The sequence below is a fragment of the Scyliorhinus torazame genome, chromosome 1, assembly GCF_047496885.1.
Source record: "Scyliorhinus torazame isolate Kashiwa2021f chromosome 1, sScyTor2.1, whole genome shotgun sequence".
NCBI lineage: Eukaryota > Metazoa > Chordata > Chondrichthyes > Carcharhiniformes > Scyliorhinidae > Scyliorhinus > Scyliorhinus torazame.
Genome location: NC_092707.1, coordinates 164,053,118 through 164,079,629, shown reverse-complemented (window position 1 = coordinate 164,079,629; position 26,512 = coordinate 164,053,118). Strand labels below are relative to the sequence as shown.

The 26,512-nt window shown below is 49.2% G+C and overlaps 1 protein-coding gene across 3 annotated transcripts in view; it reads right to left on the bottom strand.

The window, feature by feature from the left end:
- fndc5a (fibronectin type III domain containing 5a) overlaps window positions 1-26,512 on the bottom strand; it is a 248,256-nt gene that overhangs the window by 50,869 nt on the left and 170,875 nt on the right. For all 3 annotated transcript variants that reach the window (XR_011944774.1, XM_072501097.1, XM_072501096.1), the window contains exons 4-5: window positions 24,067-24,159; window positions 17,072-17,205 (exon numbers count right to left, since the gene is read on the bottom strand). Coding sequence is in view for 2 of the 3 variants with exons in the window: in XM_072501097.1 (XP_072357198.1) it covers window positions 17,072-17,205; window positions 24,067-24,159 (227 nt within the window). In the remaining variant the exon portion in view is untranslated. The remainder of the gene's footprint in view (window positions 1-17,071; window positions 17,206-24,066; window positions 24,160-26,512) is intronic.

Here is a 26,512-nt window from a genome sequence, read left to right as displayed (position 1 = left end):
CCTCTTGAACAGCGCTTGCACCTATCCTCAACCCCTTCAAAGGAATGACTCATTCTGGCCTTGGTGAGGTGCGTCATAAACGCTACCTAGAACTGGATCAGACTCGGCCTCGCACAGGATGACGTGGCGTTCATCCTGCAGAGAGACTCACTCCACACCTCCTCCTCCAGTATTGGGTCCCAGCTCCTCCTCCCATTTGGCCTCCACCGAGTCCAACTCTTTCCCCAAAGTGCATCCATAAATGCTGGATGAGCTATCCTTTTCCGACCCCGAGCCGGAAAATATCCTATCCAATAAGGTAGAAGGCGGCGCCACTGGAAATGTCAGAAATATCCATCGAACAAAATTTGGGAACCTGGAGGTGCCTAAACGCATCGGAGCTCACAAGCTCAACTTTCTATTTCAGCGCCTCCAGGCTGGCAAACTACCCCTCCAGAAATAGATCACTCTCTCCAGCCCCATCCCCCTCCACCCCCAAAATGTGGCATTCAACTTTGCTGGTTCAAACAAGTGGTTCATATAAATAGGAGCCCACCTTGACGCTGGCCCCAGCTTGACGGAGTAGCCTCCACATTTTTAAAGTGGAGACAACTACCGGGTTTGATGAGTACTTTGCTGGAGCAAAAGGCAGAGAAGCTGTCACCAGCGACCCCAAACTGGACCCTCTTGCATGACCCAGACTTCATCCACACCCAGATTGATGCTGGGTCTCCACACCACCCCAACATCTCCGTGTTGGCAGCCCAGTAATAAAACATCAAATTCCCCCTGAATGTCTATCCATCTGAAGGACCCCCTTCGAACTCCCGGGGGTTTCCCCGTCTAAATGAAACCTGCTCAATCCTCTGAAAAAAGGACCGGGAAATATTGGAAGACACTGAAATAAGGACACAAACCTCTGTAAGATGTATATTTTTGGCAGATTGAACCTAGCCCGCCAAGGACAATGCTATCCCACCTTTGCAGGTCAGCCTTTACTCTGTCTGCTAGGCTGGTAAAATTCAATTTACGTAGCCACTCCCAGTTCTGTACCACCTGGATCTCCAAATACCGAAGAGTAGTCCCTGCCAGGTGGTAAGATAGACCCCCCCAAGACCATCCCCTCCCGAGGTCCTAACCACAACGTACTCACTCATCCCTAAATTTAACTTGGATCCCGAGAAGGAACCAAACCTCTTCAATATACCCACTGTGCCCCCATCACTGGCCCCGGCTCCCTTGTGTCTAGCAGAAAGTCATCTGCAATTACTAATAATTTCTCTTCTCTTATTTGAGGCCCTCAATGCAATAGTCAGTGGTTCAAGCGCGAACAAGAGGGCAGACATAGGACACCCCTCGTCTCCCAATGTAGTCGTGGTATGTATGCTGGTGGAGGGAGCCTCGTACAACAACCATACCCATGACACAAACCCAGGGCCCAGCCCAAACCTCTCCAACATCACAAAGAAGAACCTCCTCTCAACCCTAGCGAACGCATTTTCTGCATCCAGTGACACGATTATCTTCAGTTCCGGTCCAGCCGCTGGGATGAGAACCACATTGAGCAAACGCGTCACGTTGGATGACAGCTTTCGGCCCTTCACAAATCTTAGTCTTTCCTAGCTACCACAGGGAGACAGGGTTCCAACCTCAACACCAGGATCTTGGCCAAAAGCTTTGTGATAAAATTGAGCAGTGAAATCGGGTGATATGACCCCAATCTGCGGGATCCTTATCCTTTTTCAGGAGAAGGAGATTGATGCCTGCCCCAATGTCTCAAGGAGAGTACCCTGCTCCATGGAATCATTATTCATCGCCACATGTAATGGAATCAAACGATCTGCAAACTTATTAAATTCTACCAGGAAACCATCCCCTGCGCCTTCCCCATCCACACCTTTGCTAGGGCTGTTCGGAATTCCTCCATTTCCAGGAGCGCCTCCAACTCTTTCCACAATTCCTTCCCCATCTTGGAAACTCCAGACCCTCTAAACACTCTGCCATTCCAGCTCATCACCTGGCGGCTCCGACCTTTTAAGCCTTTGATAAAAGGCTCAAAATGCCCCATTCACCTTGTCTGGCGTGGAGACCAGCCAACTCTCCAAATCCCGAACCTGAATGATCTCCCTAGCCGTCTCCTGCTGCCTTAGCTGGTGAGCCAAAAGACAACTGGCCTTCTTCCGTACTCATACACCAGCCCCTTCAACTACCTCAGCTTGCGCACTGCCCTGTCTGTAGACAGCAAGTTAAACTGCATTTGCAGTTTCTTCCTGTGCGCCAATAGTTCCGGAGTTGGGTTGCTCGCATAGCCAACGTCCGCTCCCAGGATCTCATCACTAACTTCTGTTGTTCCTTCTTTGCCTCCCCATCCATGCGTGCCTTATACAATATGATGTCTCCTCTAATCACCGCCTTCAACGCCTCCCACAGAGTAGAGGGAGAGACTGTCCCATTCTCATTAAACTCCACATTTTCCTTTATGGCTCTGGAGACCTTCACACAGAACCCAACATCTGATAAAAACCCTAGGTCCAACCTCCATCCCATGCGATGCGTCCAGCCTGCCTCCAACATCAGAACCACCAAACGCGGAGCACAATCAGAAATAACCACTACAGGATATTCCGCCTTTTTCACCATGGGGAGGAGAGTCCCACCCATGACAAAGAAATCTATCCTTGAGTGCACCGGGGAGAAAAGAAATGAGAACTCCTCACCCACAGGGTGCATAAACCACCAGTCTGTACCTCCTCTCTCTTCAATGAATGCTGCTAACATCCTCGCTATCCCCGAAGGAGCCAGCAACTTTGGCCTGGAGCGATCCAGCTTCGGGTCTAGTACACAGTTGAAATCCCCATAAAATAATTTGGTACGTATATAAGTATGTCGTGCGGAGTCTGCACGTTCTTCCCGTGTCTGCGTGGGTTTCCTCTGGGCACTCCGGTTTCCTCCCACAAATCCTGAAAGATGTGCTTGTTAGGTGAATTGGACATTCTGAATTCTCCCTCAGTGTACCCAAAACAGGCGCCGGCGTGTGGTGACCAGGGGCTTTTCACAGTATCTTCATTGCAGTGTCAATGTAAGCTGACTTGTGACACTAAAGATTATTATTATTGCGGCCAACAGCTGCCTTATAAACTTTACATCGTCCCAATTTGTGGCGTATACCTACATTAACACCACCGCCTTGCCCTCCAACCATCATGTACTGACCCCCCTGATCTGCCAAGACCTCCACTAGCTGGAAACAGACCATTTTGTTGATTAGAATCACCACTCCTGGGCATGGCTATCAAAGCCTGAATGAAAAACCTGGCTCCCCCAGGCCTTCAGCAGCCTTGTCTGGTTCCGCAACTGTGAGGGAGCCTCCTGTAAGAACACCACATCGACCCCCAAAACTTTTAAATGGAAAATAACTTTTGCCCTTTTCACCACCCCCTCCATACCCCGCTCGTTCCAGATGACTAACCTTGTCGGGGGTCTCTTACCCCTCCTTCACCCGCAAGTCAGCTATTTCCACAGTGATAAATCATCCTCTCCTTATAAATTCCTGTGTCACAGGCCCACTTAAGGTGATCTCTGGTCCCACCCCAAGGATCAGACAAAGAAAATCCCCTGGTCACTGTTAGCTCTTCCCTTCCCACCCCATCCCCCCCCTTTTCCACCCAGGATCTCCTCCCTCCTCCCCCTGGCCCACAGACTACCTGCCATCTCGGCTAACCCATCCCACCCATCAAACAATCAAACAACTAGACCCATTGTGCCTCACCAAAACTGGCCCAATGAGTCATAGTCCCTCCCCCAACTCAACTCCTGTTCATTAGCTTCTCCTGCTTGCTAGTGAGGTAGCCCCAACTCAGAGCCCCCTTCCAAAAGGCCCAAAAAAAGAACAGCTTAATCCCTCCTAGCCCACCCTACCAACCCAAGTGCCTAAACCCTGGCGTCCTAACTACATTCCTCTTCCCCTATCAGTATTCTATCAAACACACCTTTTACAATCCCAACATTCAAGAAAAAATAATAAGAAGAAACATCAATACATTATAATAAAGCATCATTTACCCCCCTGACCACTCTCATTCCCAAAGTCCCTATCAGCCCTCCTTAGAATGGTCCCAGTCTCCTCTCTCTAATAAAGGCCTCTGCCTACTCCGGCACCTCAAATAAATGATCTTTCGAGCCCATCATTAATCTCAGTTGTGCCGGGTACACAAGCCAGAATTGCACTCCTTTTCTGTAGAATACCGCCTTTGCCTTGTTGAAGGCCTCACGCCTCTTCGCCAGCTCGGTCCCAATGTCTTGGTAGCTCCGTACCGTGTGCTCATCCCAATCAATATTGCGGTTCTTCTTTGCCCACTCCAGGACCCGCTTATTCCTCTGGAAACTATGAAAGCAGAAAATCACAGTGGCTCATTCAGCCGTGGCTTCTGCTGGAGTGCCCAAGGCAAACCCCCCGCTCACCTCCCCACCACCACCAGCTGAGAGAACATCTCTGAAAAGAATTCATTTGGCCTTGAACCTTCCATTCCCTCTGGCAGTCCCACCATCCTGAGGTTCAATCGCTTCAACCTCTTCTCCAGATCTTCCACTTTTGCCCTCAAGCCCTTGTTACTCTCCACCATGAGCTAACATATCCACTGTGATAGGTGCGGCGCCTCCGCCATCGTCTCTCTTTCAGGTGCCTCCGTTGGACTACCAGCCTGGGTTTTCCTCCCAGTGGACTTTTTCGTCGAAACTTTCAAAATAGCTCAATCGAATAAATATTCCATAGACCAGCTGATTTGTTATGTTGTAGGTGTAACATAAGCGGCTTCCTTGTGGTGCACTTGACAAAGGAAGATTCAGACGTGGAGATAACTTCAACACGTTTATTAAACTATTTACACTTCTATTACTCGGGTTAGACACTACTGCTAATTCTACTATAGCTACCCAGACTGACTAACCAGTTGCTGCAATCCACGTGGTGGGTGTAATATTGATTCAACCCTGAGTCTGTTCTCACTGACTGTCTCCACTGGAAAGAGGCAGATCATGTGTGTGGTGTCCTTTATATATGGGGTGGTGTAATGCCCCCCTGTGGTCATGTCACCTTCGTGTGTATCGTGAATGTCCATTGGTCATGTCCTATCTAACTGATCTATTGGTTGAGTGTGTGTGTGTGATGTTTCTGGTGCCCCCTCTAACATCTAGATAGCCTACATGCATTTACATTGATGCACATCACCACATCCCCCCCTTTTTGTATGTTACATATTTTCTGCACACTTTGAGAAAATTGAACAAAAAACAGGTAGATAGATTAAGGTATATACAAGTCATGGGAACAGTGATTAAACAATAAGTCCAAATCATTCGTGTGAGTCCAAAAACCATCAATCATCATGGTCAAATGTCTCTCTTGGTTATGAACGCCATCAACATCCCTGTGCCACAGGAACCAAGAAGTGATCAAATCACTTCGCTGTCTGATTTGGAGTCCCTTTCTTTTTTCAATGTTTGTGATGATGCTGTCGGATGGCATTTTGTAGCTGATAAGGTGTTGACGTTGAAGAGGTACCATCAACAGTATCATTTGAGGTCATGGATGTGCCATATGTTGAAGTTGGATAAGACTGTACATACTGGTTCTGGCCACATGCTGTGCTGGAAGGGTGATCCTGCTGAGAACCGTTGAAGCTTGTCGAATTGGAAACAGAATTGCTGCTCACATAAATACCTGGTGATGGTGTGAAACTAGAACCTTGCATCTGATAGGAATATGCCGTCTGGCCAGGCTGTGGTGCAGCAAATCCTGGGCTGTAACTAAGGCATCCAGTCTGTAGTGCAGATTGCACTTGCGGTAGTCCTCCTTCGGTCTTGATTCCATTAGTGGGCAATCCGTAGTGCTGGCCTGTTTGAGAATATGCTGCATAGACTGCTGGCTGCTGCATGCCTGAATACTGGGTTTGTCCAGCATGAGTTGTCATTGGCTGCACTGCTGGTGTGGAAATAATGTGTGGATATTGCTGTGGTGAATATTGGTGTATTCCTCTTGGACTGTAGCCACTGCTTGTTATTACTGACCCTGTGTAATTGTTAAGTGATCCATCTCCTGTCGCTGTGGCATCTGCTGTCACCCTGAACGTGCCATCACTGAGGTTGCGGCACTCCCTGTCTGGAGTAAAGTCCGGCTTACGTGAATCAGAGTCGGCGTTTGGTTGCTCCCCATCTGGAGTCTGGTCTGTTTTAACTGAGTCAGTGTTGGTTTGTTTGTGCTCCCCGTCCGGAGTCTTAGCAGGTTCACTGGAGTCAACTGAGATTTCTTGAAGCTGCACGTCTGGAGTCAGAACATGCAGGAATGCTTTGACTTGTGGAGAGGTTTGAGCAAATGAGGGTGGAAGTATCATGGTGTCACCGGAGTCACCAGTGGTCTCACAGTGATCGTCGAGTGCCTCTGTACACAGTAGCTGAGGTCTGTCACTTCGCACATCTTGCATGGGAAGTGGGATGCTGTCGTCACCCGTCTCACATACCGTGGGTAGATCCTCAGTAGCTGCTTGTTATTCACTTGGGTTGGGTAAATTGTCAGAGTCTTCATCTGATGGTGCAAACAATGTGGGTGGACTGTCATTGTCTTGCTGTTGTCCTTCATTTGGGCTTGGACCGTTATCGTTGCTTTGATCTTCACTGAAGCATGATAGACAGTCATGGTTGTCCTGCTGTGCACTGGAGCGTGGTGGACTGTCATAGTCTTCTTGCTGTTTACTTGAGCATGGAAGACTTTCATCGTCTGCCGCTAGTTGGTCAGAGGAGGTTGCTAGACCCTCATGGTCTTGTTCCTGCAAGGACTGCGCGTCGGAGTCTTGCTTTGCTTCTATCGTGGAGGCTGTCCACGAGCTCGCTGCGGAGGCTTGTGACACTAGAGTCATGTCTTGTGTGTGCAAGGACTGCGCTTTAGAGTCTTGCGTTTCTTCTATCATGGAGTCTGTCCACGAGCTCGCTGTGGAGGCTTGTGCCACTGGAGTCACTTCTTGTTCGTGCAAGGACTGCGCTTTGGAGTCTTGCATTTATGTAATTGTGGAGTCTGTCCATGAGCTCGCTGTGGAGGCTTGTGACACTGGAGTCACGTCTTGTTCGTGCAAGGACTGCGCTTTGGAGTCTTGCATTTCTGCAATTGTGGAGGCTGTCCACGAGCTCGCTGTGGAGGCTTGTGCCACTGGAGTCACTTCTTGTTCGTGCAAGGACTGCATTTGGAGTCTTGCATTTCTGCAATTGTGGAGGCTGTCCACGAGCTCGCTGTGGAGGCTTATGACACTGGAGTCACGTCTTGTTCGTGCAAGGACTGCGCTTTGGAGTCTTGCATTTCTGCAATTGTGGAGTCTGTCCACGAGCTCGCTGTGGAGGCTTGTGACACTGGAGCCACTTCTTGTTCGTGCAAGGACTGCGCTTTGGAGTCTTGCATTTCTGCAATTGTGGAGGCTGTCCATGAGCTCGCTGTGGAGGCTTGTGACACTGGAGTCACTTCTTGTTCGTGCAAGGACTGCGCTCTGGAGTCTTGCATTTCTGCAATTGTGGAGTCTGTCCACGAGCTCGCTGTAGTGGCTTGTGACACTGGAGTCACTTCTTGTTTGTGCAAGGACTGCGCTTTGGAGTCTTGCATTTCTGTAATTGTGGAGTCTGTCTACGAGCTCGCTGTGGAGGCTTGTGACACTGGAGTCACTTCTTGTTCGTGCAAGGACTGCACTTTGGAGTCTTGCATTTCTGCAATTGTGGAGGCTGTCCATGAGCTCGCTGTGGAGGCTTGTGACACTGGAGTCACTTCTTGTTCGTGCAAGGACTGCGCTTTGGAGTCTTGCATTTCTGCAATTGTGGAGTCTGTCCACGAGCTTGCTGTGGAGGCTTGTGCCACTGGAGTCACTTCTTGTTTGTGCAAGGACTGCGTTTGGAGTCTTGCATTTCTGCAATTGTGGAGTCTGTCCACGAGCTCGCCATGGAGGCTTGTGATACTGGAGTCACTTCTTGTTCATGCAAGGACTGCGGTGTGGAGTCTTGCGTGTCTTCTTTCGTAGAGTCGGGAACCCTGAGCGGTGCGTGGACCAGGCTCTGTGTGGCAGCAGGCCGCTCTCTGTGGGCGTGTACCGCTCTCTGTCTCTTAACTTCAGGCTGCAGCATCATCCTGCACTCACGAGTTGGGATGTCATATCTGCTGGGCTGAAGATCCTCAAATCCGAAGAACGAATCCGCGTCTGCATCGGATTCAGTACGGGGGTCGCCATTTTGCCACACGTCTAGTTGCGGTTCGGATTTGGTACTGGGGTAGCCTCCCAAGGTGAAAGGTTCATCCGAGTCATAGACTTCTAAGACCATCTCATCGCTGTTTGCGTCGGAGCTGGCATTGGGCTCGCGAGGTCCAGAGAAAATGTAAAGGACGGTATCAAAGTATTCAAGGTCGGAATCATTGGTTTGAGCGTTGGTAACTGCTTGTTGCAGGGTTCTTCGGAGGTTAATTTCATTTCCTGGTTCAATTTGAGGATTTGTGCTGTCATTCCAGGGGAAAGAGGGTTGTTTTACGGCTTTAAAAGATTTTTTCTTTGATTTGGGACGTTTCCCCTTTAAATGGGTGTGGTCCAGGGCCTCTGACGTCATGACGCATGTGACGTAGCGCGTAGGAAGTGTTTGTCCATGTGCAAATTGCTGTTCCTGTACCGGGGGCCATTTTCGTGATTGCGCATGCGCGGCGTCTCGTAACTGCGCAAGTGCCATCCCTTTAGAAAGATGGCCGCCGATCAAAACTGTTCTCTGCTCTGGGATCTCGACCTCGTGGTGAGTAAAGGCGCTTCTCTTACCTTTTCTTGCTGGTTGGAGTGTGTTTTTCTCACAGTATTTGCCAAATTTGTCCAGGACTGCCTGAAAGTCGCTCCTGTTTTGCCCCTTGGAGAACTTGCATTTTTAAAAGATCTCTACTGCTCTGGCACCGGCGATGGTGAGGAGAAGCTCTGTCTCTTCAGCATCGGCCAGATCTTCTAGTTCGGCTGCTACAAGGAAGAATTCAAACATTTGCCGGAATACCCGCCAGTTTTCGCGGAGATCGCCGTGGCACTGGAGCTGCTGCGGAACCCGGATCTCGAACATCTTGCCTGGGTATCGTTGCTGGTTGTCACTGTACACTGAGGTATGGCTATGTGGATTGAAACAGTTCAGTCCTGGTACCATGATTTGTTATGTTGTAGGTGTAACATAAGTGGCTTCCTTGTGGTGCACTTGAAAAAGGAAGGTTCAGACGTTGAGATAACTTCAACACTTTATTAAACTATTTACACTTCTATTACTCGGGTTCGACACTACTGCTAATCCTACTATAGCTACCCAGACTGACTAACCAGTTGCTGCAATCCACGTGGTGGGTGTAATATTGATTCAACCCTGTGTCTGTTCTCACTGACTGTCTCCACTGGAAAGAGGCAGATCATGTGTGTGGTGTCCTTTATATATGGGTTAGTGTAATACCCCCCTGTGGTCGTGTCACCTTTGTGTGTATCGTGAATGTCCATTGGTCATGTCCTATCTAACTGATCTATTGGTTGAGTGTGTGTGTGTGTGTGTGATGTTTCTGGTGCTCCCTCTAGTGTCTAGCTAGCCTACATGCATTTACATTGATGCACATCACCACACCAGCTACCTGGGTTTGGACACAAAAATCCCCAAAAAAGAGGCAAAAGGGATCAAAAATCAGAGACCCTGGCGGGAGCCACCTTTCGTGTGACTTGTTCTCACATGACGTCACCGGATCTGTTGACCTTTGAGGATAGTGGCTAAAAGATAGGCTTTTGAGGAGGTAAGTGATGCTGCTGCTTTCAAAAGGAATAGGAGTGATGCCTGCGGAAAGGGAAATGTCAGTAAGTATGAGGAAAATTGGCCATTCAGAAGCTGGTTGGTAGTAGGTTGAGGGGGCAGGTGCCTTGTTTCAGGGAGGAAATTAATCTAATGAAGCCTTCATGGAAATGAGGAGAAAGTGAGCAGTTTGGAGGGTGCAGGTGGTGAGGGGGTACGGGGGTATTGTGTACAGGGGATGGTGCAATAGAGAAGCCAGAGGAAAAAGAAATTGCTGAGCAGATGAACAGAATAAGGTCTTATAAAAAGAATGAGGTCTGACAGAGTTGACCTCTATTACACTTTCTTCTTCCTCACCGTAGCGGTTGTTCAATCCAATACCACCCATGATGGTAATTGGACAGAGTGACTGTGTTAACAATTCATGAATATTTGTTTTTAAAATGTTTGTATTAACCTGAAAGTGGAATATTCTTGACCCCTACTGATCGAGCGCAGGCAGTATTCTGTGCACTCAGAGATACAACAAGTGACCCTAGATAGGATCAGCTGTTCCTATAATTCTATTCAAAGGTGCATTGAAGTTTGTCTGCTTTCAAGTTATTCATTGAATGCCACAGAGCGAGTTTATTGATTGCACTGCAGAAAACACTGCAAACTATCATATTGCTTTTTGTCATCCTCAAGGCATTTTCATTAAACTTGCACGTCGGTGTGATGATAAAGTGATTATTACTACAGCATTATACAAGTCATTTGAAACATTGGGTTTGCCTCATTCAGGGCCCTTTGGCCTCCCCGCTGCTTTGCAACAAAAAGTATTATGTTTCTGGTATAACGTGGCCCCTTTAAGGTGTGCCCTCATGGTCCACGTGATTGGCAGGAGGCACAACGAATGAGGGATCAGCGCGGGTCCTGGGGAGCAGGGTTCTAATCAGAGTGAACCCAGGAGACAGACTGCGGTATTATCCATCAGCGGGATCCTCCACGGGCAGCACACCCATGCCAGTGAGTTTCCCGATGGCATGGTGTGGACACAATAGGAAATCTCATTGGTCGGCTGCCGGAACGGAGAACCCCGCCCAGAGTGTTAACACCTATATTAGTGACTCTGTTGCCTGTACAGAAGTTACCTTGTTCGTTGCCAACCCGCGCCCGTGGATTTCCCGGCGGCGCAGGGCTGCCCACAATGGGAAACTTCATTGACAGGTTGACAGGACAGAGAATCCCGCCCTTAATTCATTGTTAGTACCATATACCTGGTATTGCCTCGAGCCACCACTTTGGTGACGAGTATAAACCGGATCAATCACAAGCCCGCACTCATTGAACTCGAGGGGGTAAGGAAAGCTTCCATGACGAACACAGAGTCGGAAAGCACGATGATACCAAAGAAAGGTGAGTGAAAGATGCCCATGATTGGGAAGTTAGATCCACTCGATAAGGCGTCAAAGTATATTGAGCGGCTCACTTACTTCTTCACAGCAAATGAAATAATGGGGCAGGATAGATAAAAAGTTATCCTATTAACAATTTGTGGGCCAACAACCAACAACCTTATAAGAAGTTTGATATCCCCAGAAGCTCCTGACTCAAAATCATTTGACCAGTTGGTGAAGCTGGTCAAGGAGCATTTACGTCCCAGACCCTCGATCATACTACAGCAATACAAGATCAATTCAGCTGCCAGGGACCCAAGAGGGACCATCTCTGGTTTCGTTGCTAGACTCAGGCAAATGACCAAGCATTGCGAGTTTGGTGCAGCACTGGGCGATATGCTACATGATCATTTAGGATCGGTATTAACAACATGAGTGTAAAAAATAAGCTTCTGGCTGAATCGAGCAAACAACTGCACCAGTGAACAAAGTAGAGAAGAATATATTTTTAATTTAATGTACCCAATTCTTTTTTTTTTCCAATTATGGGGCAATTTAGTGTGGCCAATCCACCTACCCTGCACATCTTTGGGTTGTGAGACCCACGCAGACAAGGGGAGAATGTGCAATCTCCACACGGACAGTGATCCGGGGCTGAGATCGAACCCAGCGTCTTGGCCCCATGAGGCAGCAGTGCTAATCACTGCACCACCGTGATGCCCTAGTGGAGAGGAATTTATATGAGGAATCTGAAACATACGAATTGAATGTGGTGAGAGTGACCAAAATGATCCCAATTGAGATCGGCCTCACAGTAAATGGAAGACCACTAAATATGGAGGTCAACACTGGGGGACCGTCTACAGTTGTGGGCGAGAAAGTGTTTAAATATTTTTGAGGAGGTGTTCAGTCAAGTTTGCGATACATAGGGGGGGAAGATCCTAAAATTGCACCAAATCAAGTGAAACTAGTTGGAAATTTTTAAAATCTCGACAGTATCTTTCAGGAAACCTTGAAGAGACACAAAGAAGTGTCGCAGAACAAGTTGGGTCAAATAAAGGGAGTAAAGGCGAAGATTTAAATCAACCCAGACTCAACACCCAAGTTTTTTAGAGCAAGACCGATCCTTTATGCCTTGCGCCAAAACGTGGAAGCTAAACGTAAACATCTGGAAGAATTGGGAATCATCATACACATGCAGTTTACAGAGTGGGCAGCCACCATCGTTCCTGTACTAAAGCCGACCGCTCCATTAAGATATGTGGGGACTACAAGCTTACAATCAACCAGGCCACCCAAGTAGATAAATATAAATATCCAATTCTATGAATTGAAGATATTATGCGAAGTTGGTGGGGGGCCTCACAAATACCAAACTCAACCTCAGTCATGTTTACCAGTCAACTGGAGCTGGATGAACATTCCTGAAAGTTTCCGATAATTAACATGCACAAAGGCTGGTTTCAATACACAGATTTCCTTCTGGCATCTCCTTGACCCGTGTGATATTCTGGCGCACAATGGAGAATCTCCTTCAAGGCATTCCTAGATGACATCCTAATCACAGGAACATCAAATGAGAAGCACCTCGCAAGTTTAGAGACGGTATTAAGAAGATTCCAAGATGTGGGAATCTGACCCAAGTGTGAAATGTGCGCTTTCCATGCCAGTCAAGTCTCTTACCTAGTTTTCAAAGTAGACTCAAAGGGTCCACACCCACTTGAAAACAAGGTAAGAGCTGTAAGAGAAGTGTCCTCGTACATAGGAATGTGGCTGAATTAAAATTATTCTTATGCATGTTAAACAATTATGGCCGTTTTATTCCCAATCTTGCAACGGCATTGGCATCAGAGCATGAGCTCTAGGAAACATCAGCGATGGCACTGGAAGGAACCACAGCACCCAGCTTTCCAACACGTTAAGCAGGTTTTGCAATCTTCAAGCCGACTGGTTCATTTTGACCCGAGAATACCCATCATTCTGACCTGCGATGCTTCACTGTATGTGACAGGGGCAGTTCTATTCCAAACAATAAAGGATGGCTCAGTGAGGCGAATTGCATTTGCCTCAAGAACATTTCATAATGCTGAGCGTAAATATGTGAAAATTGAGAAGCAAGACCTTGCTGTAATCTACATTTCACCAGTATGTTTATGGCCTATGTTTTACAATAATAAAGGAGCACGAGCCCCCTGCTAGGTCTCCTTGGTGAGGATAAGCCGATGCCACCAATCACCTCTGCCAGAGCACAATGGTGGGCTTTGTTGCTGGTGGCCTATGACTACATCTTTCAGCATGGGATAGGTACACAGATTTCCATTGCTGATGCATTGAGTCGGCTCCCACTTCCAAAGAACCTAGTAGCCCGCGGTACCGCAAGAAATCATGTTAGCATTGAACTTCTTCATGTCAGTTTTGCTGGCCAGACAAAGAATTCGATATACTGGGACCCAGTCCTGTCCAAAGTAAAACTCATGATCTATCCAGGTGGCACCACAACAAATCAGACCAATTAATTGTGTACCTCACTCATAAGGACAAACTCAGTTCTGAGGCTGGAGTCATGCTTTGGGGTTCCCGAGTGGTATTGAGACCCCTAGCCTGAGAGCGCTTGTTGCAAGAATTACTATCTGGGCCAGACATAGATGAAAATGCTCACTCCTAGCTATACCTCGTAGCCTGGCATAGACAAGGACATTGATAACATAGTGCTACAGTGTGACTCTTGCCAGGCACAGCAGACACCGCTCCCTGCATCCAACCTCCATCCTTGGGAGTGGCTTGGACACCCATGGCCAAGGGTATGTGTGGACGACGTTTTCAAGGACAAGATACTCCTTGTTTTGGCTGACGCCGATTCAAAGTGGTTGGAAGTTCAAGGGACCATCGACCTTGGCGGCTTTGAGGCAGGTGTTTGTCATGCACGGCCCCCCTGAAGTAATAGTGTCAGAAAACGGCACCCCCTTCACCGGTGAGGCCTTTCAGCATTTTGTCAGAACGAATGGCACTCAGCATTACCAGGACAACCCCCAATCACCCTGCCTCAAACAGGCAAATGGGGAGAGCTGTGCAAACTTTCAAGGCAGCTATAAAGAAGCAATCCAGCTGACCACCACATTTTAGGTTGGCCAATTTTCTTTTATCCTACAAGCCGACCCCGCACCCCCCCCCCCCCCCCCCCCGCCCAAATTGCCCCCGTCACACCGGCAAAACTACTGATGTGCTGTCGTGTAAGGACCCGTTTGGATTTGGTCTTCCCAAATTTGGCGGAGAGGGTGAAGGCACGACAGGGCTCTCAGCGGAAGTAAAACACTTCACAAAAAGATCTTTCCAAGGAGGGGACCTGGTCCTTGTCATAAACTTTGCCTCAGGACCACTATCATTACCAGGCCAGATTGTGTCTAAGTCAGGCCAGTTTCATATGTAGTGGACTTGGGTGGCAAGACAGTAAGGAAACACATAGAGCACGTGAGAAGCCGGGGGGCCACAATGCCAATCTCGGAAGAGTTGCGGCTGGCAGCCAGCACCAGTGATCCTGTGGTAGAGCCGGAACAAAGGGGATTCAGATGTCTCGAGGAGGCCCCATCGTTGATCCAGGAGCAAGTTCAGAAGGGAATAACCTCTGTGGGATTGGTGGACCCTCAGGAACAATCTGCTGTGAGTGATGACATCATTATCTCCCAGGTGGAGGACCCAGTTGGGGGAATTAAGACAGTCCTCGAAACTCAGGAAATCTCCTGATAGATTAACGCTCTGATGGACTGTTTGAACATTCGTCCCTTGTATTGTTCAATCTTATATTGTATATAATTATTATATATAGCCTGTTTGTATATATGTTAATTGAGGGACTTAAGGCGGGGAAGGGGTGTGGCAGCATGGTCTCTTGAAGGGGCGTGCCCTCGTGGCCCACATGACTGGCTCTATACTGTGGGAGCACGGGAACCACAACCAACCAATGAGGGATCAGTGCGAGTCCCGGGGAGCGGGGCTCTAGTCAGAGTGAACCCAGGAGCCAGAGCGTTAACAGCTATATTAGAGACTCTGGGTGGGAATCTATGATTGCCAATGACGAAATCGCCTTCGCCGATCAGCCGGCGAATCCGTTTTTACACCAAAATCGGGGGCGGCGCTGCTTTTCGGATGCACCGCCCATGCTGCCACATCCTTCCCCCCCCTTTAAAAATGGTGTACTCTGCACGCCATTGGGACGGCCTCAGGACAGCCGATGGGCCAACTTCCCGACGGCGTGGGACATGTGTCCTCTCAACCTTCGTGAACCGGGCATGGCGGCTGTGGACTGTGTCCAGCGCCTCCACAGTCAGAGGAGGAGAAGACATTCTGTTGGCAAGGGGGCTTCGGCGGAGGCTGGGGGGCCTGGTGTGGGGTGGTCCGGGGATGGCGAGGGGATTACAGGGGGGTACTATCTGGCAGGCCGGGTCCACAGATGACCACGCCATGTTGTACGGCGTAGCCGCCACAGGTCGGCGACATGCGCAAGCACGACCACGGACCTGGCCATTCTGCATCTGTATCGGCAGGTAAGGGCTTTACGTGGTGCGGCTGCTAGCCCCCCACCGGGTGGAGCATTGATGTGGGGGCGGCGCCGACTTTTTGGTTGTAAGACCAGACGCTTCCTCTGGGCATAGCCACACAAAATCAGAAAATCCTGCCTAATCGGCAGGGTTCTCCGAATGCCGACGCTGAAATCGCGTTCAGCGATCAGCAGGAGAATCCGTCTTTACGCCGGTATCTGGAACGCACGGTTTTTGGAGGCTCCGCCATCTCAAAAATGGCGTAACCACTGAGTAAGTCGCATGCCTTTGGAACGGCCTCAGGACGTCAACTGAGGCCGTCCCTGATGCCCGCCCCCAATGGGCCGACTTCCCGATGGCGTGGGTCACGTGTCCTCTCAACTTTCGTGAACCTGGCATGGTGGTTGCGGACTGTGTCCAGCGGCGTGACAGATCGGGGGGGGAGCCATTCCGCTGGCAGGGGGACTCTGGTGGGAGCTGGGGGAACTGGTGGGGGGTGGTCTGGGCGGTGGCGAGGGGAGCTACAGGGAGGCAGGTCGTGTCCGCACGTGGTCAGCTCCATTTGTACGGCGCGGCAGCCACAGGCTGCTGCCATACGTAAGCGCGGCCACGGACCCGGCCATTCTGCGTCTGTATCTGCAGGTGAAGCCGGCGCGGCTGCTAGCCCCCCACCGGGCGGAGCATTGGTGCGGGGGCACTGCCGTCTTTTTGGTCGTAAGATCAGGCGCTTCCTCCGGGCATAGCCACAAAATCAGAGAATCCAGCCCTCTCTGCCTGTAAGTAAGTTTCCCTTGTTAGTTGACAATAAACACTTAGGCGGGATTCTCCGGTCCGCCAGACGTGTTTTTCTGGGCGGCGGCCCTCGTCGGCAGTGGGATTCTCTGTTCCTGCCACCTGCCAATGGGATTTCCCATTGTGGCCACTTCACGTTACCGAGAAACCCACGGGCATGGGTGCGCTGCCGGCACAACGGAGAATCCTGCCGGCGGAGAATCCGGCACTTTGTTCTTCATTACTACCATCGACCTGATTTTGCCTTGAGCCACCAGTTTCCTTTGAGAAAGCACCTTCCTGTGGAAGCAGATTTCGACAGGCATTGAAATCTGTCTAATGTAGGACTCAACAGGAGGCGAGTAAGAGAGTGAGGAGCCAGAAATGGCTGACACATAGGCACACACATATGCCTAAAGATAGATAAGTTGTAGAAGCTGATATCACAGTAACAAAATAAAATAGTTCATTTGTCCAAGGCACATACATTGATGCTAATGGTGTATTGAGTTGTTGATATGGTTTCTTTGCCACTGTGTATTACAGGATTTAAACATAGATTTTGCTTGTACGTCAGCCAATGATTTCTCTTACCTTGTTACGTAGTAGCCCCCCTTTTGGGTGCTCTGGTGTGCTGTACTCTGAAGAACTCTTGGCTTTGTCCTTATTGTTGTTAGGTTCATTGTCCTTGATGATATCATATTGCCTACAAAATAAAGCTATCACACCTGGCAAACAGACAAAAACGAGCTCAATAAGTAGCAATGCATATGAATAGCAAAACCAAAACGAGAACACCCCCAAGAAACCAACAGAGCTACATGTCAGTCTATATTCTTTAGCATTCTTTAGCATTTACTTACCATGTCGATTGGTCAACTTTTGCTAATTCTTGAATACGCAAAGGTTTCTGGGTTTAAGTCTCACTCTTGAACCTTGAGCACAAAATCTAGGCTGACACTCCTGTGCAGAATTGACGGAGGGCTACACTGCTGGAGGTGTCGTCTTTCAGATGAGACTTAAGCACAGTCCCCTGCCCTCTCAGGGCACTATTTCAAAGAGGAGCAGAGGATTGATCCCAGCCTCGTCACTAAAGAAACAAATTATCTGGATCTTGTGTCGTTGGACTTTGCTGTATGTAAATTAGCTGCCATCTTTCCTACGTTATAACAATGACAAGATTTTAAAAGTACTTCATTGGCTGTAAAGTTCTTTGGAGCATCCTGAGGTCATGAAACGTTTTAGATCAATATCTGTATGTCTTTTGAATTTTGAATTTTATTGATTTGATTTGATTTGATTTATTGTCACATGTCCCGAAGTACAGTGAAAAGTACATACAGTGAAAAGTACGTACATAGTAAACAAAAGAATAATCGACAGAGTACATTGAAAAATGGTACATCGACAAACAGTGATTGGTTAGAGTGCGGAACAAGGGGCCATACAAAGCAAATACATGAGCAAGAGCAGCATAGGGCGTCGTGAATACTGTTCTTAGAGGGAACAGATCAGTCCGAGGGGGAGTCGTTGAGGAGTCTTATAGCTGTTGGGAAGAAGCTGTTCCTATGTCTGGATGTAAAGTATTTTTCTGGATGTAATGTATTTGTTTGTTATAGATATGGCAAATTTGCTTTGCTGCCGCTACAGTATAACTGAGGTGATATGCTCTTTTAAGACATCAGCAGATAGCTGTTGAATTATGTACAGCAACGCAAAAATAAAATTGTATTAGTATATTCCTCATAAAATTGCTCAAATGTTTTTCCTTAGGGCGGGATTCACCGGCTGCATCCGCCCGGCGATCGGAGAATCCTGCCCGAGTCAATGGAGTTCTCCATTGTCCGCCTCTCGCCCGTGGCATTCTCGCGGCAGGCAGGATGGAAGAATCTCCCTGTGCTCTGTGGCATCCCATTATGAAATGAAATCTGTCTGGTTCCATGGTTTTGATATTCTACTTAATTTTATCCAGTATGTTAGAATATAGGAACTACATCATTCAGTCCACATAATTCATTTTTATATAGATGATAAACACTAAAATCTCTAATTTCTCATGTTCACGACATAGATGGTGATGTACTACTGACATCAGTCAGCCAGGTTTTCGACTCTTGTGTGTTTCTCTCTCTCGATGTTGGAACACCATGGACGGGATTCTCCGACCCTCCGCTCCGGAATCGCGCCCGGCGCAGGGGCGGAGAATAGTCGTTCACGCCAGAAATCCGGCACGACGGCGCTTCTGCAATTCTCCGCGGACCTGCCAGTCCCGCACACGTGGTCGACACGGCGCCGGTCGGGGCCATTGGAACAGACCCCCGCGGCGATTCTCCGCGGTCGACCGGCCAAACTCACACCGGCGTGGTTTACATGTGATACCACCCGGCGGGAGCTGGGACCCGTGGCCACGGTGGCGGTCCTGGTGGAGGACGGGAGGTGACTGACTCCGGGGGGGGGGGGCCTCAGCGGTGGCCAGGCCCGCGCTCAGGAGCCACCGATCGGCGAGTCATCGCGATCTGGGAGGGACAGGCCTTCTTCCGCACGGGCCCGCTGTGTGGCTCTGCCATGTCAGCAGTGCCCGCGTCGAGGTGGGCCGCCCGCTTGCGCCCGCCGTGCGCATGCGCGGCCATGCAGTCTGGCTAGCAGGGCCCCGCTGGCGGCCAGAGCTGCAGGACACACGCCGAGGCTCTGCTAGCCCCTGGAAAACGGAGAATCACCCCGGACCTTCGAGGAAAAAGTCCTGAGTGATTCTCACCCGTTTTCTGGTGGGAGTGGGCACTTAGTCCCCAGAAGGGAGAACCCCGCCCAACGCCTAGGAGCAACATACCTATTCTGTAACCTGTGTAGATGCAGTATTAATAAACATGTGTTAAACAGATACCAGATTGTGTCTGGTCTATCGACTAACCAAGTCCTGTGCCTAAAGTCCAAGGCAGCATCTCAGAAAATATTTTAACAGCTAGATTGAAGGCTACACTCCCTTCACTAAATTTCAAATGTGATGACAGGAGAGGGTGGGGAAATTGCCACTCCACCTTCATTTTATCACATTGGGCTAGATTTTACGTGTCTCCATCGGGCGTGTTTTTGGTGGTGGGGTGGTGAAATACATTTGATACACAAAGTATTAATATTTCTTGATTGGATGATAAAAGCCTGTTAAATACGGAATGAAGTGGTTTTGTAGCATTGTTTGTGTTGTAAAAAAAGGTGTCAGTAAGTAAAGATAGGAGGTGGGATTCTCCGTTTCTCAGACCAAGTTGACGCTGACACAGAATTCATGGAGTTCCACAACAGCAAAACTGGCGCTGCACCTGGACCGATTCCGCTACTGTCAAGGGCCTAGCACTGGCGCCACAATCAATTCTAATGAGAAATGGTGCCGGATTCGCGATTGACACTCAGGAGGCTGACAAGCTGCAGCCGCATATACACACTTCACTCCCCACACATACCATCCCAGTCAACAAGATGGCAGCGAGCAGGGCAGCCCCGAGACTCATGGGTGCCGAGCTGGAGACCCTCCTGGACGCCATGGAGGAGAGGAGGATGACACTGTACCCCGGCCTGGAAAGGAGGTTACCAGCCGCCGCCGTTCGCCGTGCCTGGGCTAAGATTACAGAGGCCGTGAGCTCCGTGGGTAACACCATCCGGACCGGACAGCAGTGCCGAAAAAACCTGCAGGACCTCATCAGGGCGGCCAGGTTGAGTAGGCAGCACTGTGCCACTGGCACCAATCCCCGTCCCACACACCCATAATCCAAAACCCCTACCCATCTTGGAGGCCAGGCGAACCCCGACATGCCAACACTCATACCAGCTGCCATGGCCGGGTGTCCTGGCCATTGAGATCACCAGATACCCACTCCCCGGGTTGCATGCGTGGGACTGTCTAACACTGTCGTTTTCTGTACCCCCCCCCGCCCCACACATCAGATGAAGGCTGCGGACAACTGCCGGGAGTGGAAGAAGACAGGAGGAGGCCACCTGACCTGCGGCCCCTCACCATGTCCGAGCAGAGGGCCCTGAATATGGCCGGTGGCCCGGAGGAAAAGGACGGTCACCGGGGTGGAGCTCGGTCGCAGGCAAGGAAGTGAGACCCCACTTAGTTGCGGTTCCCAATGACACGTGTGCCAACCCCCACCTGACACCACCCCCACACCATCCTCACCCCAACACCACACTCTCCCTACACCACACCCACACCACCCTCACCCTCAGCACTCCCCACCCACATGCTCACCCCCACCACTACCCCTGCCACAGTCTAATCATGCGTCATTTTTGTGTCTTGCAGGAGCAGCTGCTGATGGGTCCATCTGGCGTCCCCCGCCACCAGCCAGTGCAACAGCCGGAGCCCCCCCGTGAGCCGAACAGCGACGATAGCAGCTTGGACACCAGCCCTCCACCCTTGAATCAGAAGACTCTGGAGCTCGAGTCCGGGGATGACACAAATGTCCCGTCACAGCTGTCTCCAACACCCTCCACCATCCCAGAGTCACTCACCTCAGTTGAGCACTTTAATGAAGAGGTTCCTGTGACACTCTCTGGTGCGCACCACACATCTGATTAGGTACAACAGGTGGAGGTAGGAACACCTGAGGGAGCGGACAGTCGGAGGGCAGGCCGACTTCAGGGACTGGCTGCCGTCCAGACGGGTTTCGGGCTTCTGAAATGGACAGTCCCATCAATTGTGGAGATGCAGTCGCAGAGTCAGGGACTACATGAGGGGTTGCTGACGAGCACCCAGTACCTGCAGGCGCAGTTGTAGGAGTCCAATCGTGTGCAGCAGCAGGAGGCGGTGCTGACAATGTGTGCCACACAGGCCAACTCCGCACGAGTGGCATCCACAGTGGAGGCATTGAGGGCCAGGGCTTTGGTTATGGATCAGCCTGTCCAAGGCCTGGGGCATTCTGTGCCGAGGCCCAGAGCAGGGTTGTGCCAGAGCCACCGGGATATCACAGCGGTGCTCCTAAGCATGGCCCAGTCACAGCAGGCCATGTCTGCATTGCCCAGGCGCTGGCCAACGTGACGCAGACATGGAGGGAGGAGGCCCAGTCCCAGAGGGAGATGGTCTACTCTCTGTGCTCCATGGCCGCGAGCGTCTGGACCCTGGTCGAGACCAGAGTGGGCCTCCAGGACAGCGGCAGATGGCAGCGGAGCCTCGGGGTAGCAGCTAGTCCCATGGAGTAGCTCGGGGGCCATCGGGCATCCTGGGAGAGGAGGAGGTGATGGCCCCGTGCTGGTGACTCCCGTGGGGCAGGTGCCGGAACACCACAGCTCCTTGGACTCCCCCCTCCTTCTGTCCCAGGAGACGGTCGTCAACGGGGACCCAGGCCGCAGGGCAGGAATCAAAGCAGGCCGCCTCTACCCCTGCTATACTATCTGGGGAACCACATAGACGTAGCGTTAGGGTCTGTAAGGCCAGAAAGATAGACATCAGTTAAGTTGGCACTGGTGCAGGGCACTGTTTAGTTACAGGAGCTAGGGAACAAATCGATAAATATTTGTTCATATTAAACACCTGTACACACTGTTACAACCTGCCTCGGTGCTCTGTCAGATGGGTGTGAGGGGTGGGCTGGTCTGGGCTGACCAGAGAGGGGTGGGGGAGAATTGACAGACATTTTGGGTGGCCCGGGCACCCCATACCCCGCCCCACCCCCCCCCCCCACTGCCTCCCCACCCCCCACCCCCCGCTGACCATCCACACCACCATCACCCCAGGGATTCAATGAGACCGTGTGATGGAATAGCCAGCTCACATGCAGGGATCACCCAGATGGTCAGTGGAAAGAGCTGCCGTGGGCAGGAGTCAGACGTTGTCAAACGATGTAGGGTGTGTGGCACAGGGTGTGATGGTGGGTGGGGGAATCCAAAAGGCCTGTGTCACTCTGCTGGACCTGGGGCCAAGGTGGGTGGTCAGTGGGTGCGCAGCAAGTTGGCTGCCTTGCATTACCACGGTAATGGCGGCCCGTGACTGGACACCGCCCCAGTCCTGTGGGGGGTTCACCCCAGCAATTCGGCCAGTTCCCCCGATACCCTCCCTCTCCCCCGGCCCTGGCAGGGCACTCCTTCACTCGCTAATGATATGCATACAGTGTTCACTATATGACGCCGCTGCCGAGGTGACGGAGGATTACGATTTGGCCTCAAATTGGCGCCTGCTGCGATTTTGGCGTCGGAACCTATTCTCCATCCAATCGCATTTCCCGATTTCAGCATCAGCCAATGGAAAATCCTGCCCAGGGTGAATTTATTTATTTTTAATCCTGAGAGTTAAAGTGAAGAAGTAAATGTAATCAATTCTGGGAAGGAAGCATTTCTAAAGAGGTTGGACGAGACGATGAAGACGCCTAAAGAAAGAATACATGTAAGAAAATACTGAAGCCTATACAAGGAGGTAGCTGCTTAAGTTTCCCAGAAGACAGCAGGATAGCTGGTCAGAACTCTCAGAAAACAGTAGGAACAAAACCAGACCCGAAGACCCAGCGTCTGTCAGCCTTAGAGAACAGGACACCCCAGGGTAAACAAGAGCACCGTGCGGTAAAAAACAATATTGGAATTCTATAGATTTAAAAATCTAGAAAGATAGATGCTGAATGTCGTGATCTCTGTATATCAATATACATGATCAATATATGTAATGCTAGTACAGGCAATTGAACACTAGGTGTCTCACTGTCAGGTCCTATATTAATAGCTTTCTCGCTCTTTCCGAAGGTGTGTGTATCAGGAGTGCAGAGAGAACCGACATAGGAAAGCTAGAAAGAGAAGTTATTAGTTATCAAAGTATTGTATTGTATAATTTAATTAGTTATCTCTACAATTGTTTCTTTGTTTTACTAGTTGAGTATTAAGTAAAACGAACTCACAATATTTATTTATATTACTCAATAAGTCAGTTTATCGTGGGCAGCACGGTGGCGCAGTGGGTTAGCCCTGCAGCCTCACGGCGCCGAGGTCCCAGGTTCAATCCCGGCTCTGGGTCACTGTTCGTGTGGAGTTTGCACATTCTCCCCGTGTTTGCGTGGGTTTCGCCCCCACAACCCAAAGATGTGCAGGGTTGGTGGATTGGCCATGCTAAATTGTCCCTTAATTGGAAAAACGAATTGGACACTCTAAATTAAAAAAAGAAATTTTTAAAAATTAAAAATTTAATTATTTTATCTTTACAAGAAGACTACTGCTGATTTCAACAACTCGGCTGGTTCAAAAGAATAATATATACATTACACAAAGTAATATAACACTGAAAACAAAAAGGGGAGATTCACTCCGAGGGTAGTTAAGTAAAAATCTTTTAGAACTGCTTTTAATTACTATCTATGGTGTGACACCATTTTTGTGTTTCAGTGTAATCCTAGCTTTTAAAAAACATTCTTAATAAACATTTACTTGACTATAAAATCATCACAAGTAATCGGGGACATCATTTCCGGAGATCGGAACCTCCTCATACTATGCAAATTGCAAAACCCCGTTCTGGCAGCTGTTTCAAGTTTCCATTTGGGATTCGGGCAGCTCGGCATTTACCATCAGAAGTGCCTTAACACAAGAAAAAAAACAGATGCAGAGCAAACACCCACCTGCCCACATAACTAGAACAACCACAATAATTATCATCTCGCCCATCCTGAGTTGTGCATTACGTTGCTGCAGCGTCTCTGCTGTCACTTCATCTGTAAGACAGAGATCAAACCGTTCAGTCAGTGAGACATTGGATAAAATTGGGAGTCAATTAATAAAAACTAACTACTGACAAAATATCTGCCAACTGAGCCTGGGATTATGTTTTATTCATTCAAGGCGTGTGGGATTCGCTGGCTAGGCCAGAATTTATTGCCCATAAATTTCCCTTGAGAAAGTGGTGGTGAGCTATCTTCTTGAAGTGCTGCAGTTTATGTGGCGTAGCTACACCCACAGTGCTGTTAGAGAGGGTGTTCCAGGAGTTTGATGCAGCAGTGAAGGAACAGCCTCTACATTTCCCAGCCAAAATGGGAAGTAACGTGGAGGGGAACTTACAGGTAGTGGTGTTCCCAGGTACCTGCTGTCCTTGTCCTTCTAGACGATAGTGGTCATGTGTTTGGAAGGTGCTGTCAAAGGAACCTGGTGCATCTTGTAGATGGCATACATTCCTACCTCTGCATGTTGGTGCTGGAGAGAGTGAATGTTTGTGAATGGGGGCCAACCAAGCGGGCTGTTTTGTCTTGATTGATATCAACCTTCTTGAGTGTTGTTGGAGCTGCACTCATCCAGGCAACTGGAGAATATTCTATTACACTCCTGACTTGTGCCTTGTAGATTGTGCACAGGCTTTGGGAAGTCAGGAGGTAAGTTACTTACCGCAGGATGCCTAGCCTCTGACCTGTTCTTGTAGCCACAGTATTTATATGGCTAGTCCAGTTCAGTTTCTGATCAATGATAAGCCCCAGCATGTTGATTTATTGGAATGACTTCAGTTACTCTTTATATTAAGGAGCATTAAGAATCGCAAATACAAAATGATTGTAGGAAAAGTACTGGTTGAATTAAAAAAAATTTTTTTTTAGAGTACCCAATTATTATTTTTTCCAACTAAGGGGCAATTTAGCATGGCCATTCCACCTAACCTGCAAATATTTGGGTTGTGGGGGTGAAACCCACACAGACACGTGTCGCCCCCTGGTTGAAATTTTTAATGCTGCATATGGATGTAGGTTGTAGGATTATAGAGCATAAGTTACATTACTACTTGTATAAGTAGGAAGATTTCTTCTGTGCAGTTGGTGGCATGTACTTTGTAAACATGTGTATGGTTTTGCTATATTTAATTAATGCAGGAAGTCTTCCTGTGGTTAGTGCCACATCAGAGTTCTCTCCCAATTTCTTCCTCTTCCTGCCCCCGCTCTGTGTTCTTGTCCCTCACCATTTGCTTCCCTGTCTCAAACATAATCTGCTTCCAGGTTTGTCTCCATCCATCTCACAGTGTAAATGAGGGCCACGTTGCATGTGATCCAAAACTTGCCTACTCTGAATTTAGGGAGAGACAGCAGGAAAATGATAAGGATTTCAGTAAGGCATAATGAAGCAGGGGGAGGGAGTGGGAAGTTATGGCCATATTTCATTCTGTTTCATCATTTTTATGCAAATATAGAAATACGTACGGAATAAGAACTGTGTCTGCCAATAGATTGTGAGCCTATTCAATGCTGCGATGCAGATTGTGCAAATTCATAAAAGTGTTAAAAAAATTAATAAAAGGATAAAAAATCATATGCTATCTTATTAATTGTTGGATAAAGGCCAAATAGGGGAAAGAGAATTTAAGAGGGAATATTTAGTTTCCTTCATTCTTGGCATCGGGGCTTAGTTTCTTAGTTGTTACTTCACTTGGAGTGGCTCCAGGAGCAGTGGCAAAGTGAGCAGTGGCAATGTGAGCAGTGGCAATGTGAGCAAAGGCAATGGGAGCAAAGGCAATGGGAGCAAAGGCAATGTGAGCAGTGGCAATGTGAGCAGTGGCAATGTGAGCAGTGGCAATGGGAGCAGTGGCAATGTGAGCAATGGCAATGTGAGCAGTGGCAATGGGAGCAGTGGCAATGTGAGCAGTGGCAATGGGAGAAGTGGCAATGTGAGCAGTGGCAATGGGAGCAGTGGCAATGTGAGCAGTGGCAATGTGAGCAGTGGCAATGGGAGCAGTGGCAATGTGAGCAATGGCAATGTGAGCAGTGGCAATGGGAGCAGTGGCAATGTGAGCAGTGGCAAAGTGAGCAGTGGCAATGTGAGCAAAGGCAATGTGAGCAGTGGCAATGTGAGCAGTGGCAATGTGAGCAAAGGCAATGTGAGCAATGGCAATGTGAGCAGTGGCAATGGGAGCAAAGGCAATGTGAGCAATGGCAATGTGAGCAGTGGCAATGGGAGCAGTGGCAATGTGAGCAATGGCAATGTGAGCAGCGGCAATGTGAGCAATGGCAATGTGAGAAGTGGCAATGTGAGCAGTGGCAATGTGAGCAGTGGCAATGTGAGCAACGGCAATGTGAGCAGTGGCAATGTGAG